At 46.3% G+C, this 15,900-nt stretch overlaps 2 protein-coding genes across 4 annotated transcripts in view; one reads left to right on the top strand and one right to left on the bottom strand.

The window, feature by feature from the left end:
* The first annotated feature begins 1,221 nt into the window (after nt 1-1,221).
* On the top strand, nt 1,222-12,447 carry LOC123963625 (retinoic acid-induced protein 1). 2 transcript variants are annotated; one of them, XM_046040611.1, is made up of 4 exons: nt 1,222-7,758; nt 7,996-8,089; nt 9,082-9,131; nt 11,892-12,447. In XM_046040611.1, the coding sequence occupies exons 1-4, from the start codon at nt 1,225-1,227 to the stop codon at nt 11,898-11,900; spliced, it is 6,687 nt and encodes a 2,228-aa protein (XP_045896567.1). In that variant the 5' UTR covers nt 1,222-1,224; the 3' UTR covers nt 11,901-12,447. The 2 variants fall into 2 exon arrangements, with proteins under 2 accessions (XP_045896567.1, XP_045896559.1); XM_046040603.1 differs by lacking the exon at nt 11,892-12,447 and having other exon boundaries at nt 9,082-9,332.
* Nucleotides 12,448-14,173: 1,726 nt separating this feature from the next.
* Nucleotides 14,174-15,900, bottom strand: part of srebf1 (sterol regulatory element binding transcription factor 1) — a 15,336-nt gene continuing 13,609 nt past the window's right edge. For both annotated transcript variants that reach the window (XM_046029042.1, XM_046029051.1), the window contains exon 20: nt 14,174-15,839. In XM_046029042.1, coding sequence (XP_045884998.1) covers nt 15,720-15,839 — 120 coding nt within the window. In that variant the 3' untranslated portion in view covers nt 14,174-15,719. The remainder of the gene's footprint in view (nt 15,840-15,900) is intronic.

The following is a 15,900-nucleotide window of genomic DNA, read 5'->3' on the forward strand; positions in this document are numbered from 1 at the left end:
ACACACACACACACACACACGCATAGGCAAGCAAAAGATTACAGAAAAACAGTGCCATGTGCACTCACAAACTGGAACAAACACACCAAACAAAAAGCATGCAAACACACTCTGTGACACCCCTACTGGTGTACTGAAAGCATGCACGCAAACACACACTGTACCACTTCTTACATCCCTTGGAGGAAATTGGTGTTTGCATCTGTGCGGGAAAAGACAGGGAGGAGAGAGAAGAAGAAAAAGAGGGCTCAGTTGAAGCTTTTATGAAAAACTGCATCCAAGACAAACAAGAAAATATCATTTTACATTGTTTGTTTATGTAATACATTTTAATATCTTAGAGTGGTTAGAAAAAAAAAGGGCTACATCTAGGGATCATATTTGATCCAAAACAATTATGAATAATGCATCGTACAAATTCAGTTCAGACTCAGAGCCAGTGTTACAACCTAACACAAATGCTCTTCAGACGTCATGTGATTGCTGTGGCCTGCGGTCTTTCAACATTTGCCTGGCCTCAATCATACATTCACACACACACACACAGGTGCTGTGTTACCATTGTTATGATTATTTAAGTAAGTTCCAACACACCAATCTCACTTTCTCCTTTCTTACACAGGCATGTCAATCATTGCACCAGAGACTGCATCACATGTCTGCCCCTCCATCTTAAGAAGCTGAAACAGATCTTGGAGCCTCCACCATTTAGGGGCCATTTTATACACACACACACACACAAAAATGCACATACACACACACATGGACAGTTTCTTCAAATCTGGACAAGAGGAAACAAATATTAGAACTGTGAGCAATTTCAAATACAGTTGTTGTGAATGAAATTATGCCAATGAATTGAATATATTTGTGTATTTGTGGATGGAATATCTAAATAATACTGCCTCTGCATGGGATGTGAACACCTGTGTGTGTGTATGTGTGACTGAGTGTGAAAGATTATCATCTCCAGTGGTTTTCAAAGAGGGGGAGAATTTTGCGATGACTTTAGGTGAATGTTAAAATAGAATTAGACAGTGAATATGAAATGAGAAAATGCAGAATGGATAAACCCCTGGCTCAACTGCACTAACCCCCATAATTTCTCTCTCTTTTCTCTTGCCCCTCCCTCTCTCCCTGCCTTCAGAACCCCTAACCCCCCTTCCCCCTTTCCCATCTCACCTCACCTCCCCCTCCTTGCTCTGGCTACAGACGGAGAGAGTTATGCAGTCGTTCCGTGAGCGCAGCGGTGGTTACCACAGCAACCAACCCTGCTACCAGCAGGAGCCCCATGAATTATCCCGCCTGGAAACCTACCGCCAACACCCGCATCATCCCCACCCCCAGCACCCACACCCAGGTCCCGGTCCACATCCAGGTCCAGGCCCAGGCTCAGGGCATGCCAGGTCAGGCTATGAGGCTCATTCACTGGGGAACCCAACGAGCATGCCTCCAGCTGGAGGACCAGGAACTGGAGGAGGACCCAAGGACTGTTATAGCCAGCAAGCCTACCCTGGTTACCCAGGCAATGGTGGAGGGAATGGGAGTGGAAATGGAGGCTCAGCACCCTCGCAGGCAAAGAAACCCTACAGGGGAAGCAAAGTGCCCCAACCAAACCCCAGTCAGCACCTACAGGGCCCTGGGGGCTATAGTAACCACATGGGCCCTGGGAATTACTCAGCCCAGTATATGAGCGAGGGCCACCTCCAGCAGAAATGGGAGGACCCAGCCCAGTTAGCACAGTATGATCAGGAGATGGTGGGACGTATGGAGGCTGGTGCTACCCCTGCACCTGGCTCCTCCCAGTACATGGAACAGAACATACTGGGCCATTCCCAGACCCAGTGCCACCAGCCCTCCACCCCTGCCTATACCAGCCCCCATCACCAGCCCCACAATCCTAATCCTGCCCCATCCCCTCTCATGTACCCCCAGAGTCACCTGCATTACACCCAGCACTCACCCTCCCCTTCGCCATACATGGAAAAGTGTAGCCCTATGCCTCACTGTTATAAAGGTTACAATATGCCCCCCAACTCCCAGTATGGGAGACAAATGAGCCACAGCAATCTGAAGCAGGGAGGTTACAGGTCGACCCAGAACAGTTACGGCTATCAACAGCCTCCATCCAGAGGTTATGAGCAGCAGCCCTCTTTACAGGCCATGACCAACCCCCAGGAGCCCCACACAAAATACCAACACTACAGCCAACCCCAACAAAACTACTGTCTCTCAGAGCTGTCTGTCAGATCACCAGAACAGTATTATCAGACTTGTAGCCCCTCCTCAAGCCACTCCCCTGCACGCTCTGTAGGGCGCTCCCCCTCATACAGCTCCACCCCTTCACCACTAATGACCAATCCAGAATCGTTCCAGTATGGCCAACCTCCCATGACCCCTGGGGCAGCCTCCTCTTCTTCATCCTCTTCAGCTGGTATGCAGGAGCAAGGCAGTACCAACACCATGTTAATGCCCCCACGCTCACACCCCTCACCCAATGTGCCCCATGCAGCCCCCCACAGTTACACTACCACACCGCAGGTCCCCACCATGAAAGAACGCTTTTCAGAGAAACTGTTGTCAAACCCCAGCTTGTGGAGCCTGAATGCCCTCACCTCTCAGGTAGAGAACATCTCTAATAATGTCCAGCAGCTGTTGCTTTCAGAGGCCCTGGTGGCCAACAAGAAAGGCAGTAAGCGCAACAGTGGTGGGAGCAACAGCAGTGCTGGAAGTGTAGCATCCTCCAAAAAGGGTGAGGAGTACAAAAGTCCTCCATATCCAGATGCTGGTGTTAGTAGTGTAGGTGGAGGCGCCATGCAGGACCCTTACTCTACCCCACAGCACCAGCCAATGCCCATGGAACTCCACGAGGGTGGCTACTCCAGCAGTAGTGATGAACAACTGGAGAGAGGTTACTACTACTGTGGCCAGGGCAGAAGTCCAGCACAGGCACCCAGTAATACACATCTCAGCCTGGACACAACCTCTTCATGCTCCATGACATCTCCAGATGATATGTCCACTAGATCTGGGGACTCAGGCCTGCACAACCTTACCCCTGACCCTACCAGATGTCAGTCAGGGCAGGGAGGAGATAGCATGAGTACTCCAGTGAAGACCTTTGGTGATGAAAGGTCTCCTACAAGCATAACAATCCCCAGTCCCATGAAACAAGAAAGGGACTCCCCTTCACATATACAGCATATAAATGAACCTGTCAAAGAGAACTTTGAAGAATCAGCCTGGACAGAGAAATCAGCTGACAAAGAGGAGGTGACAACAGAAAAAAAACCTGACTGTGAGAGAGATTCAGACACAACTAAATCTACAGAGAATCTGGAGAAATGGTCAGATGAAGAGAAATGCCCTGCTCTCTACAGCAAAGTAAACAAAGAGGTGGCAGAAAAAATCTATTGCTATAAGGAGACAGTGTACCAAGGGGTCCAGAGCAAATATGACCCCGATGCAAGAGACTCAGTTGAACAGTCCCCAGCAGCTCTCTCTGACTCCAGTCAGAAGGAACACTTTGGCCAAGAGATGAAATCAGAGGTATTTAAATCCGAGTCTCCAACTGCTTCTGAGAGCTCAGTGAAAACATTGCCTTTCATTTCTAGGGGTGACCTTGAACAAGATCAATATTCCACAGAGAAAGAGGACAGCTCAGAGAATACCTCTCCAACCCCCCAAGTTGATGCCTTGGACGAGAGCAACTCAGACAAGAGAGAGAGCAGAGATGACGAGGATGAAGAAGAAGAGGGGGAAGGTGAGGAGGAGGCCGATGAAATACAGAAACAAAAGCAACATTCTCTTTCCCCTCCTGTGTCTGCAGAGGTTTCAGAGGAACTGGGGGAGGGGGAAAAAGTCAGTCAGTCATCGACTGAAGAGCATATGAATAATAGAGATGGGCCAGAGAAGCCTCTTGGAGATCACTGCAGCAGGACAGAGAGTCAGAGTACAGAGCTTCATACTGACAATGAGTCTGCTGGGGCACCTGCCCATCCAAATGCAGCAGCAGCAACAGCAGCAGATGCTTCTGCAAGGGAGTCGGCCATTGGTGACACTGCTCCTCAGCCTCAGTCTGCTATGCCAGTCTTCTCAGCTCTTAATGACAAGGCTACACCACCAGCTCAGTCCAGGGATCATATTGATCACAGTGATGCTAAAGTGCTGGAGCCAGACTCTCCTCAGCTGCCAGGGAAGTCAATACTTCCCTCAGCCCCCTCCTGGGCAGACACTCCACCCTCCCCAAAAAAAGGTGATGAAGACATGGAGCCAGGCATCAGCTGTGCCAGTGCTGTGACCCCCTTGGCCAAGCCAGAGCCTGTGGCCCCATCTGCTCAGCCGAGGGCATTTGGACGTAAGCATGCCCGGGGCAGAAGAAGAATCATGCATTCAGGTGCGGGAATCAGGCGACAGCTAAGTTTGGGAAGGGAGGGAGAAAAAGAAGAGGAAGGAGCCCCCTCGCCTACACAGAAACCCTGCATGCCTCCAAGCAAGACTGTGCTATTCTCAGACCAAATGGACCTAGCTCATCAAGAATCTATTGTGAGCCACACTCCCAAAATGCTAACTGATGGTTTTCGTTCAAGAATGTGCACTCGCTCATTCAATGCACCAGACTTGCCTCCCAAAGTTGAGCCTCATGTGAAGAGAAAACCAGGCCCAAAACCAGGTTCAAAGCCTGGGCTCAAACCAGGACCAAAACCTGGACTAAAACCAGGGCCAAAACCAGGAGCAAAACCAGGTCCAAAACCAGGGCCTAAACCTGGCCTAAAGCCTGGACCAAAATCAGGGCCAAAACCTGGACTTAAACCAGGACCAAAACCAGGACCAAAACCTGTGCCAAATGAACCAGAGCTGCCAACGAAAATAGAGACTCCTGTGAAACGAAAACCAGGACCTAAACCAGGTTCAAAACCTGGGTCAAAACCTAGACCAAAACCTGGTCCAAAACCAGCACTAAAACCAGGTCCAAAACCAGGACCTAAGCCTGCAGATGTTTTGCCCCCTGCTGACACTGCACCTATCAGGGCCCCAGTTGGTCGTCCCAAAGGCTCAGTTTCTAAAGCAAAGCTCGTACAGTCAGAAGAAATCATTCAGCCTTTGACAGGACTGCAAAGCAGGGGCAGGGGCAAGGGCAACCTAAAATCTACACTATTAAAAGTAAACCAGGGTGTAAAACCAGTAAACGAAGAGGAAAAACAAGCAAACCACGAGGCAAAGGCACCAGAGAAGGAGGGTAAGAATATGGTCTTAAGATCCAGAAAGCCCCCGCAAGAAAAACTGTCAAAAGAAAAAGGAAAAATTGTAGGAGAAGATATTCTACCCCAGACACTGACAGAAATTAAAGCCAGTGATGTTTCTCCAAAAGTAGAGGAACCTGTTACTGTGGAACAAACTGTAACTCTCATTCCTAATGCAGTCAAAAACCAAGATGTTTCAGCAGAACCACCTGCACCCCTTTCCCAACCAACCCAAACTGAACAATCTGAAGAAAAGAAATCACTTCCACTAAAACGGAAACCTAGCCCAGACCTTTCTTCAATGCCAGTAAAGAAAAAAAGGGGTCCAAAGCCCAAACCAAAACCCTTACCACCTCAACCCCCCCTGCTGGAACCGGTTGTCTCTACACCTAAAGAGAAGGGTGTCCGGGGCCCCAGAAGAAAGCGAGGGCCACCCAAGAAAGCCTCTGTGGTCATTCCCCCACCTAAAGACACTACTCCCAATATCAGTGAAACTGACATCACTAATGACGTGCCTGTGGTGCCTCCTCAATGCCCCACTAAAACAAAAGTTCTTCCACCACGCAAAGGAAGAGGACAGAAATATGAGGCCATGGTGCAGAAAATTACATCTCCTAGTTCGAAGAAACATCTCCCAATTCCCCAGATAGACAGCAATCTAACTGATGATGTGACAACCAAGGCTTTGTCTCAACATGTCTTAAAGGAAGGTGAGACATCTATGCTCATAAATAGCACTGAGATGACAGAGGAAGAAGTGAAAAGCATAGAGTCTAGACAAGAAGAAGTGAAACCACTGAGAAAAGAGGAGATGACACAAAAAAGAGAAAAGCATGAGCTCAGTGAAGAGGCCTCGACGCCAGAGGAGGTGAGACAAGGGGAGGGAGAAGTGGTTGTTAATAAGGAAGAGACAAGACAGGAAAACATTAAGCCAGCTACACAGCAGGATGTTGGCACTGACACGGTTTGGAGCTCAATGGAGGCCCCAGTAGAAGTCAAGCCTCCAGGAAAGTGGACACAACAGGCCTCAGAAGGTATATCTTCTGTTGCCACTAAGTCAGCCAGAACTAAAAGAAAGAGATGGGCCATGGTAGAGAGTACAGATGCCTCAGTAATAGCCTTGGAAGCAGGGAGCCTAATAGTTACAACGCCAAGGCTAGCCAAACAGAGAGCCATTAAAAACAACCATGAGATGCACCTAAAGCAGAGGAGGAAGAAGAGAAAAGGCCAAGCCCCTCTGGAAGAAATAAAGACAGTTGAGGAGCCAAATATTGAAACAGAAGAACAACAAGAGAGGGTAGAAGAGAAGGCAACCCCCACAGAGTCCACAGTACCTCTGCCAATCAGCCCAGATGATATCACAGAAGCCCCCCAGGTTACCTGCACAGAACTCATCCAGAAACCTAGAAGAGGCAGAAAACCATCAGCAAATCCATCCAAGAGGAAACGAGGCAAAGCCTCATCAGAGCAGGTTCCTGGCAAGCCAATTAAGGTCCACAAAAAGCCTGGGCCAAAACCTGGGATGAAAGACGCCATCGAGGTTATTGAGGCAGTAGTAAGGGCTGCGGGATGTGAACGGGCTGAAAAAGAAGAGAGAGAAAAAGAAGAAAGCGAAAGAGAAAATAAGAAAAAACAGACGGCATGTATCGTGGGTCCTGTAGTGACAATATCAGAAAAACAGACTGAAACCATTTCTGTGAAAAGAATCAGGCGCAAACCAGTCCATCGAAATTCTAAACTGTCTTTCTGTCCTTATGTACGGATCAACAACTCCAGAGACTTTTCCTCTTGGTGTGCCATTGTCAACAAGCCTGAAGATGCAGTAATATTTCAGAGACGTAGAAAAAAGGGCATACTCAGAATGAGGAATCCTTTCACAGTTGCAAAGGTAGTGCCACACACTGCTGCCATGCTAAAGGGACCCTTGGTGAATAAAAATCTAATTGACAGGTGTCTTACATGTAGCCTGTGTGGAAAGCCAGCAAATTACAGGGACCTAGGTGATTTGTGTGGACCATACTACACAGAGGATGGCGTTCCGCGGAAAATTTTGACGATCAGGCACACAGAATCCCTCAGGGAAGAGTCAGAGAAGACCAATGATAACAACAGTAGCAGCACTGAAGAACCAGGCAGCTCCTCAAAGAATGAGGATGAGGGCAGCACAGAAAAGGAGGGCAATACAGAAGCATCCGCTCAAGAGAGCAGCAGTAGCAGACACCATCATTGGCGCTACAGACGGGCAGAAAGAACAGAAAGAACGGGTCAGGAGGCTGGTCCACGAAGAATAACTCTCAGAGAGAGGTTCAGGAGGGTGAAGCAGCTCCAGGCCATCAGCACAGGAGCCTCAAGTGACCAAGGGAGCAGCGACAGCATGTTCCAAAGGCTACAAGCGGAGGCAGAAGCTAAGGAGCACTGGGCGCATGAAAATTGTGCCATCTGGACTAAGGGGGTAATTATGGTAGCTGGGAGGCTGTACGGACTGAAGGAGGCTGCCAACAACTCAGCCCAAACGGTACAACAGCAATTATCAACACTGAGTCTATTTTGAAATGTGTGCATGTTTATAAAGCGACGAGAGATACAATGTACAGTCACTTTCAGAATCTGTGCAGCTTCTATGAGAAATTGCCATTAACTTCTGACTTTTTCCCTCTTTTTCTTCTCTCCATCCCTATGTGCCTCCATCGGTCAATTTGTTTGTTTCTTTATTGGTCTTGGTCCATATGTCCGTCTGTCTGACTAACCCCAGAGCTGCTACAAGTGCCAGATTGTGGGGGCGTCCCTCAGCTGCTGCTGGAGAGGCTGCTCTCATAAATACCACTATGTCTGCGCCAAAGAGATAGGTAAGAGACCACAGCAAGAGAGGAAGAGAGCAACAAAGGATGAAAAGTCAAGGAGAGAGAGGAGAAATAAGAAGGGAAATTGGGAATGGGAAACTGAACATGGGTTTAGAGGGCAATAGGGAGGGAGGAAATGAAAGGAGAGGGAAGAAAGAAAGGGGAGGGAAAGTGGATGCAGGTAAAATGAGAGAAGGAAAAGGCATCAAGAAGTAACATTATTGAGTGCGAAGAGAGATTTCTGAGAGTGCTAGAGGAGAGCAAAAGAGGAAAGGAGAGAAGGAAAGAGGGAGGGAGCTTTGAATAAAGGGGATGATAAGAAGAAACTGGGACCCTGGAGTGTGCAAGAGAGAGAGTGGGAAGAGATAGAGGGAGGAGGGTGTGTATGTGTGCATTATTGACCACTACCCCTGTGGCTCAGTCCATCCAATCTGGTGTCTGGGGACTGAGTGTGTGTGCGTGTGTGTCTTTGCATGCATCTATGTGTGTGCCTTCCTGCATGAATGCTTGCATAAATTCCCTATGCGCGTTGTACAACCAGGTGGCTTATGTTCCCGTCAATGCTTGCGTGTGTGTCCCTGGTCAATAGAAGTGAGTGTCTGTGTGTCAGCACATGTGTTGTATGGTTTCCCCTTACATTACCTCATGCCAAAGAAGTACAGTGTGAGGATTAGAAGGCCTGCCACGTCTGCCTAGCCAGCACAGGGAGCAGAGTGAGGCCCTTTTTAATCCTGCTGAGTGCACCAGCCATATCTGACTGCCTGCCTCTGCCTGCCTGCCTGCATTGCAACTCATCCACTCAGTCTCTCTCTTTCTTTCTTGCACATTCTTCATTTTAACCCCACTTCTTTGTCATGTATCTGGATTTTCCAAAGGGGGGATGTAGGGGTTGTTGTCTGCACTCCTCATGCTATTTGATTAATTTATTGTCATTGTCTATCTGCAACACTGTAGCTTATTCTCTCCTTTTCTTTTGCAATCTCTCTCTCCCTGCCTAGGCTGCACATTCCACGAGGATGACTTCTCCATCAAATGTCCTAAACATGAGGTAAGAAACTGAAAACCTCAAAACTAGTGAATGCATGCCAATCCTTCAGTTATCCATTTTAGAGGGTTTCTAAACCGTTTCAGCTGACTTCTACTGATTGGTACCAAATTATTACTGCACCTTCCTTTAATAACAGTGAGTCATGAAAAAGAAGAAAGGGGGAGGGTTAGATGGAGAGGATATTTGGAACCAAGATAGTGCGCCTTAGTATCTCTCTAGGGTAACAATCTCCCGGACATTAGTTTTTACATATATGTTTATGTACAGTAGGTGTGCATATGTTTCTGTTCCCATTTCAGCACTTATACCTGCTCTGCTCTAAGAACCACAGTGCATTTTGTTTTTTTTCTCCCCACCCATCCCCTCTCTTCCTATCCTATTTTTTTCTCCCCCTTGCTCCGCTCCACCCTTCATCCTTCTCATCCTGGCACAGAAAAAAAAATTGTTCACACATTGCTGTCACAAGCAGCAGCACCATGGCTGGATAGATGATACAGTGCAGAACACAAAACACAATTGTCAGCTCTTGTAAAACAGAGAAAGACTCAAAGGAGAAAACACGAGGGTCCCGGCTGGTGTTCACTGTACACTGGTATCAAGTACCCTTTTCTACTCCTGTGCCAGTCTTTAACCCATGAAGGCCTGGAGCTTGTCTTGGACTGACCGATAGATATCATGTTACCAAACCAATGTGTACCCAATGACCTTGGCAAGCTGAACCCATATCCACCACTGCTAGCTGTGTAAACACTTAGTTATGTGCCCTTTGTGTATTGCTGTTACTCAACAGCCATTGTTATGACTACAGACCACTGCAATCACAATGGGTCCCCGTTTCTGTGTTATTATGAACAGTAAACTTTCCTGTAAGACAGACGCCATCTGGTGGTGGTGTATTTAAACTGCAGCACATAGAGGAAGGTCAAATGGAGTGAGGGGGGAGTAGAGAAGGGGAGATGCTGACATTCAGCAGGGAGCAGCGGTGCATTGAGGCAGCAGTGGCAGTAACCTCCCCTCCTCCCTCCTCTCTCTGCATCTCTCTTCTCCACCTCCCTCTCACCCCCTTCCTCTCCTGTTCTCTGTGCAGACTGACAGGGATGAAAAGCTGGCTGCTAATCAGAACACCCCACCCAGCATCAGTGCCTGCTATCCTCCCCACATGCTCTCTCCACCGTTCTCTCTTACTCTCTCCCTCTTTCTCTTGTTATTTCTCTTCCCTCCGTTTATTTTCCCTGTTCCCCTTATTTTGCTTCTGCACTTCCCTGCTGCTCCAGCTCCCTTCCGTCTATCAGCTCACCTTGCATCTCCTGTGAGCTCCCTTTTCCATTTTCAGTCATCCTCCCCTCATCCCATCCTCCCTCTTTCTCTCTCATCTCCTCTCCACCCCCCTTACCCGCCTCTCTTCACCTCAACTCCCACGTCTAAGCAGCAGAAATAGAGTATGAGAAACTGAGAGAAAAGGAGAGCAAGACAGGGAGAGATTGTTGTTAGCGGGCTGAGGCAGAGCTGTCATCAGCTGAGGGATCTGAAGGTCTATATGTGTGGGTCTGTGCTATGCCAATTTACACTGAGCAGCCTAATCAAAGGCCAGAGCAAACACATACGTACACACACATACACACACAGGCACACAACCACCCCACCCATGGGTCCCCCTCTGAAATTTTCCCTCTGCCTGCGTTCACTTCAGGGTTAATGGTAACACACATGCTGCCTTCAGCTGAGGATTCTCTAGAGGTAAGGGACACACACTGTGTGCGTCCACACAGGTTCATTAACAGGTTACCTGTAAGCTCACACACATATATACACGTAGCGAGCGGGAGAAAGACAGGCGGAGAGGCAGGGAGAAGAAAAACTGTTTCGTGCTGCGGCTGAGTGGGAACAAAAGACGAACGGGGGCAGTTACATCAGAGAGCGACAGAATGAAAGAGACAGAGATAGAAAGAGAAAAGAAGGGCAACAAGAGAAACAAAGTGAGAGACTCTGTGAAAAAAAACTGGTGAAATTGAAGGTGTAAAAGAGTAAGAGTTACTCTAGGGAGGTAAACAGAAAGAGAGGGTGTGAGGGAGGGTAAGTTCAAAGAGGGAGTGAGAGAAAGAAAGAAAGAAAGAGGGAGAGATAAGAGACAGGGAGCAAAGCTGCTGGTCTGAGTCCAGGCAATAAGGATGGGCAACTGGCAGTTCAGAGAAAAAGACAGAGAGAGTGAACGAGAGATACTGGGGGGCTGCAGAGGAGGATAAGGGGAAAGAAAAGCGCTCCACCACCACCGCCGCCACAGCAGCGCAATTAGTGGGCGTTCCTGCTGTGTCTTTCACAGTGGAGCTGGTTCACTGGCCAGCTGCATTCATCGCCCCACTCATGCACACTGCAGCCAGCTCGCTTTCATGTCTGCAGAAAATACTCTTGCACACTCACAAAGACGCTTGTACAACTCATACATATGAGGCCTGCCTCCACAGGAGGCGCCTCCACCTGCAGTATACCTGAATGTATGTGTATTATAGCTTTTGAGTTAATAAAAACACAGCCTGGGCAGTTTTTATAATAGTTTAGATGCATACCAACTGAACATAAAGGCTCATAAATTACAGGAAATGCTATGTGTGCTAAGTATTTCGGCAGTGCTGTGAGTGCAAAGCCAATGTCACAGGTGGAAGACACACAGGGGAAGATCTCAAGACCCCTGGCACAACTCACACATTTGTTCCTCTCTGCATGTTTGTGACGTCTATTCATCTCAGTCTCTCTTTTCTACAGGACCTGTAAGATATTCCAGCACACCACCTCTCAGCCAGTCAAGCATCACCTATCCAGCAAGGCAAGCAAAAATGCTGTCCTAACAGCCACCTATACCTAAAAACATAGTGATGACTGATGCCGGACAAGCACATTGGCCAGTGGGGCTGGGGGAGGGTAAAAGGCTGCACTGAGGTGGAGCTTGGAGCAATACAAACCCTGGAGAATGGCCCCGCAGAGAATAGCTGCTCCCTGAACCCGGCCTGGAAATGTGTTTTCTACACGGAGCCCCTTACTGGAACGCAGAAGGCAGCGGCACTGTTTAACAGGAGGATAGACTGCGCTTTAGAGACTGTGTGCCTAGGGCCCAGTGCACGGGGGGGCTGTTTGAAATGCAGAGCGAGGAATGTGTGTGTGTGTTCTGCCTTCGGATGGGTTGCTATCATATTCAGACACCTGGCGGACACTGATTGGACAGGAGCATTCCCTCTGGGTACCTTGACTGTGATCCAAGAGGTGTGAATGCTTGTGTGTGTGTGTGTGTGTGTGTGTGTGTGTGATAATCATAGAATTGTCATTCTACAGCCACATCATCAGTGTGTTTGTGCATATGTGTCTGTGTGAGTGAAGAAGTTCATCTCCAATTCAAGATGTCATGCATCAAAAAAACAACAGCCAACCACTGGATGTACTATCTCAATGTGTGCGTTTGTGTTTAAAACAAGATGAAACAAAAAAGGAAACTGTACATGATGATGTGCTTTACAGGTTCTAAATATTCTGATATTGAAGAGTTAAGAAAAAAATGGACACAGTATTTTATTATAATGCTCTTATCTTCGGAGATGTATTTTGATGTGCATTATGACTATACGACATCATTGCGTCACCCTTGGTATATGTCAGGCTTTGTGTTATTCCAAAATTAAAAAAGAAAAATGACAAAAAGAAAAAAAAGACAACTCTGTTTAAGAGTGTTTTCAACTGTGTGCACATTCAATATGTACAGTAGACGCCGTCATCATCACTAGACAGTTTGCAGATCAGGGCTCCAAGGGTCCAACCGGGAGTCAGGTCATCTCACTTCATATCTATGTACAGTTCATAAGTATTACTGTTACACATTGCCATCATGTATGATTATTTCACTAACCACAGCAGTGCAGAAAGATATACATTCTATTCAGATTTCATAACACACCTGTCTGTGTATCTCAAATGTAGCCTCTTTCACTCTTCCATGCTATGTAACAATGCCCTGTACAGGGCGACAGTTAAAGTACTGGTCATATCAAAAGGAGACATATTTAAGTATTAGAGCAAAAAAGAAAGTGCAAAACCGCCACACCAAACTTGCTCTTTTATGAAGCTCATTATTTAATGGTGTATATAAGTATTTGATGCTGTTTAAATGTAAGATGTGATGTACTAATATAATTGTGTATAGTATTTCCTAGAGATGTTTATTTTCTATAAAATGGAATATGTTATTGCTTATAAAATGTTATTAAAAGAATCCATTGATGAAAAAATAACGACCTTTTTTGGGAATGTCACTTGTCTTTAGTTGGAGCATGCCGTTTTATTGATTTTCATGTCTCTTTGTTTGGAATCGATGACACAGCATCACTTTGTTTGAAATGTTTTTTGTAACGCCAATGTTAAATATACCAGCACCTTTCAATGCTGCTATGACAAACGCCTGCTCTTTTTGTCTTTACTGAACACGCACTGACATTAATACACCGGCGACACAATTTGGATCAGCACATTTTCTTCCTCTCTGACCCTGTGCTGCTGTGCAGAGTGGCAACAATGACAACCCAAGTGCTCGCCAAGTAAACGTGACCATGAGTCATAAAGGTAAATCATAGCCATATATACAATCATGACACAATCATTAGTCATGTGGTAAAGCTTCCAACCTGATATTAATAAAGAAGTTCATCATTCAAATTATAAAAATGTCTACTACTAACCATCTGCATTTCAGAAGGCACATTACAGGCAACTATTCCTTTTATCATTTAACTTTTGGTCTTTGCTTACAAAAATTAGAAAATAATTGGGTTTTGAAATACACAAAAAAAGATTACCTTATTTCAGCATTTCCCACCCAAATAGATATGTTCTGTACATTTTGCTAAAGTTTTGTCCCATTTTACATGTAAGCACATGACATACTTGCATAATTTTGAGCTTACTGGGGCAAGACTTATCTACTTTTATCATCACATCAGCATCATCACGTGGTATCAAACTCCATAACACCATTAAAACAGAAAGCACCACAGGAAACAATATAGTCTTCTTTACAAAATGCTTTAATATTTACATCATAAAAGGATGAAACCAAAGAACAAGGAAGAGATGAACAGATGTTAAAGGACACATGAATAATACCTTTAGACATGGCTCTCATTCATCTCAATCCAATGGTCTTTCAGTCTTTCACATTAGTGACACACTATAAAAACATACTGGTCCTGGGAAAAAAAAGACATGCCAAAGTTTGTTTTTTACATTCCTGTAAACATCATTAAACGGTGGTTCTATAGGTGCATGAAACTATAATGACTTAGACAGCAAGTATGTTACAAAGGAAAACCAGAAGATTCACTATAGAATAGGCCCTCTTTGGAAAAAAAAAATTGTCAATTATTTTGTTGTCTGCATGACTCATGTAACTTGTTTACAAAAGTGCCAAAGGTTCACGTTACAGTTTTGAGTTGTCGGGTTGGCGATGCCTGAATTGGACGCTGCCAATTTCTTTTGATAACATAGTTGCACACGTGTGCAACAGTGCAAAAGGTCAACTGAGTCAGACAATGTGACACAAATAACTTGATACCGTCTCCACTTTGAAACTCGTCGCCATGGCAGTACAGTAACTATGTTATCAGGACCCCGGTAAAAGCTACCAAATAAAAACAGGTTTGAAGGAAGAAAAGCATTCATCACTCTGCTTATGCAAAATACTGCTTAATCAAATGTTTAGATTATAAATACATTTTTAAAATATTTACATAGCAAAAAACAACGATCTCAATGAAAATAACCTCATAAAGCCATTTTATTACTCATCTCATTTAATTCAGCCTTGTAGGGCTAGTGCAGATAGAGACAGAGCTTGTGCAGTGGCTCACCACGCATCAGATTATCATTTGAAAAACATGATTCAAATTAACTTTTTAAACAATATTTGAACAACCTGCTGAGTGGCTTCCCACTGAACAAGCCCACGGTCGGACCAATCCGGGTTTGGTCGTTTTCCTCCCACGAACGACAGACTCCTCACTCTGCAGCCAATCAGAGCAGCCCGCCACTCCAACCCAACTGGGCACTCCTGCCTGTAGAAAGTGCATCTATGACAAAAAGATCAGGGGCTGGGGCTATTCTGAATAAATGCAGGGCAAACATCTCTGTTAGGCTTCACACACACACACCCACCACCCACCCACCCACCCACCACCCAAGGTGGCTCCTCTCTGTGGTCAAACTGTGGCACTGCAATGCATTCTCACAGCGGGAGATTCAGCTCGGTTAGAGAGCAAAATGCTTCATATATTCTGTTAATAATCCACAGAAACAAGAGTGACAAGAAGTGCCTCCTACTGTGAGGTTGGGGTGGTGGGAGGAACAATCCATGAAGAAAATCTTGACAGCTTGATATGAATCTGTATAATTTATTAAATCTGTTCAATAGCTGCGCGCTAAATTGAGACAGTATGGTTGTGTGTCTGTGGGGACATGTTTCTTTTCTGTATCTGTGTGTTTTTGTATGTCAGAGATGTTTCTTATATACAATGTCCATGCTTGTCTCTCGCGCTCCCCGCCCCCCCTTTCTCTCTAGCTGTTGGTGACAGTGGTACCACTGCCCAGCTTGATGATCATTTGCTGGCAGTCGTGGAGGGTCCTCTTGTCTCCCAGCTTCTCCAGGGTGCGGGCTGCGTCCGCCAGCATGCCCACCCTTTGGCCGGGAGCCGACAGAAAGGAGGGAGGAAGGTAACGGCACGCCAGCATCACGGCC

This window comes from Micropterus dolomieu, linkage group LG02 (genome assembly GCF_021292245.1).
Source record: "Micropterus dolomieu isolate WLL.071019.BEF.003 ecotype Adirondacks linkage group LG02, ASM2129224v1, whole genome shotgun sequence".
NCBI lineage: Eukaryota > Metazoa > Chordata > Actinopteri > Centrarchiformes > Centrarchidae > Micropterus > Micropterus dolomieu.

Excerpts from the sequence above, each read along its gene's own strand:
- LOC123963625 (XM_046040603.1), top strand. The coding sequence starts at position 1,225 with ATGCAGTCGTTCCGTGAGCGCAGCGGTGGTTACCACAGCAACCAACCC. Across the intron at positions 7,759-7,995 it reads CCAACAACTCAGCCCAAACG|AGCTGCTACAAGTGCCAGAT; the intron begins GTACAACAGCAA and ends GACTAACCCCAG. Across the intron at positions 8,090-9,081 it reads TGTCTGCGCCAAAGAGATAG|GCTGCACATTCCACGAGGAT; the intron begins GTAAGAGACCAC and ends CTCCCTGCCTAG.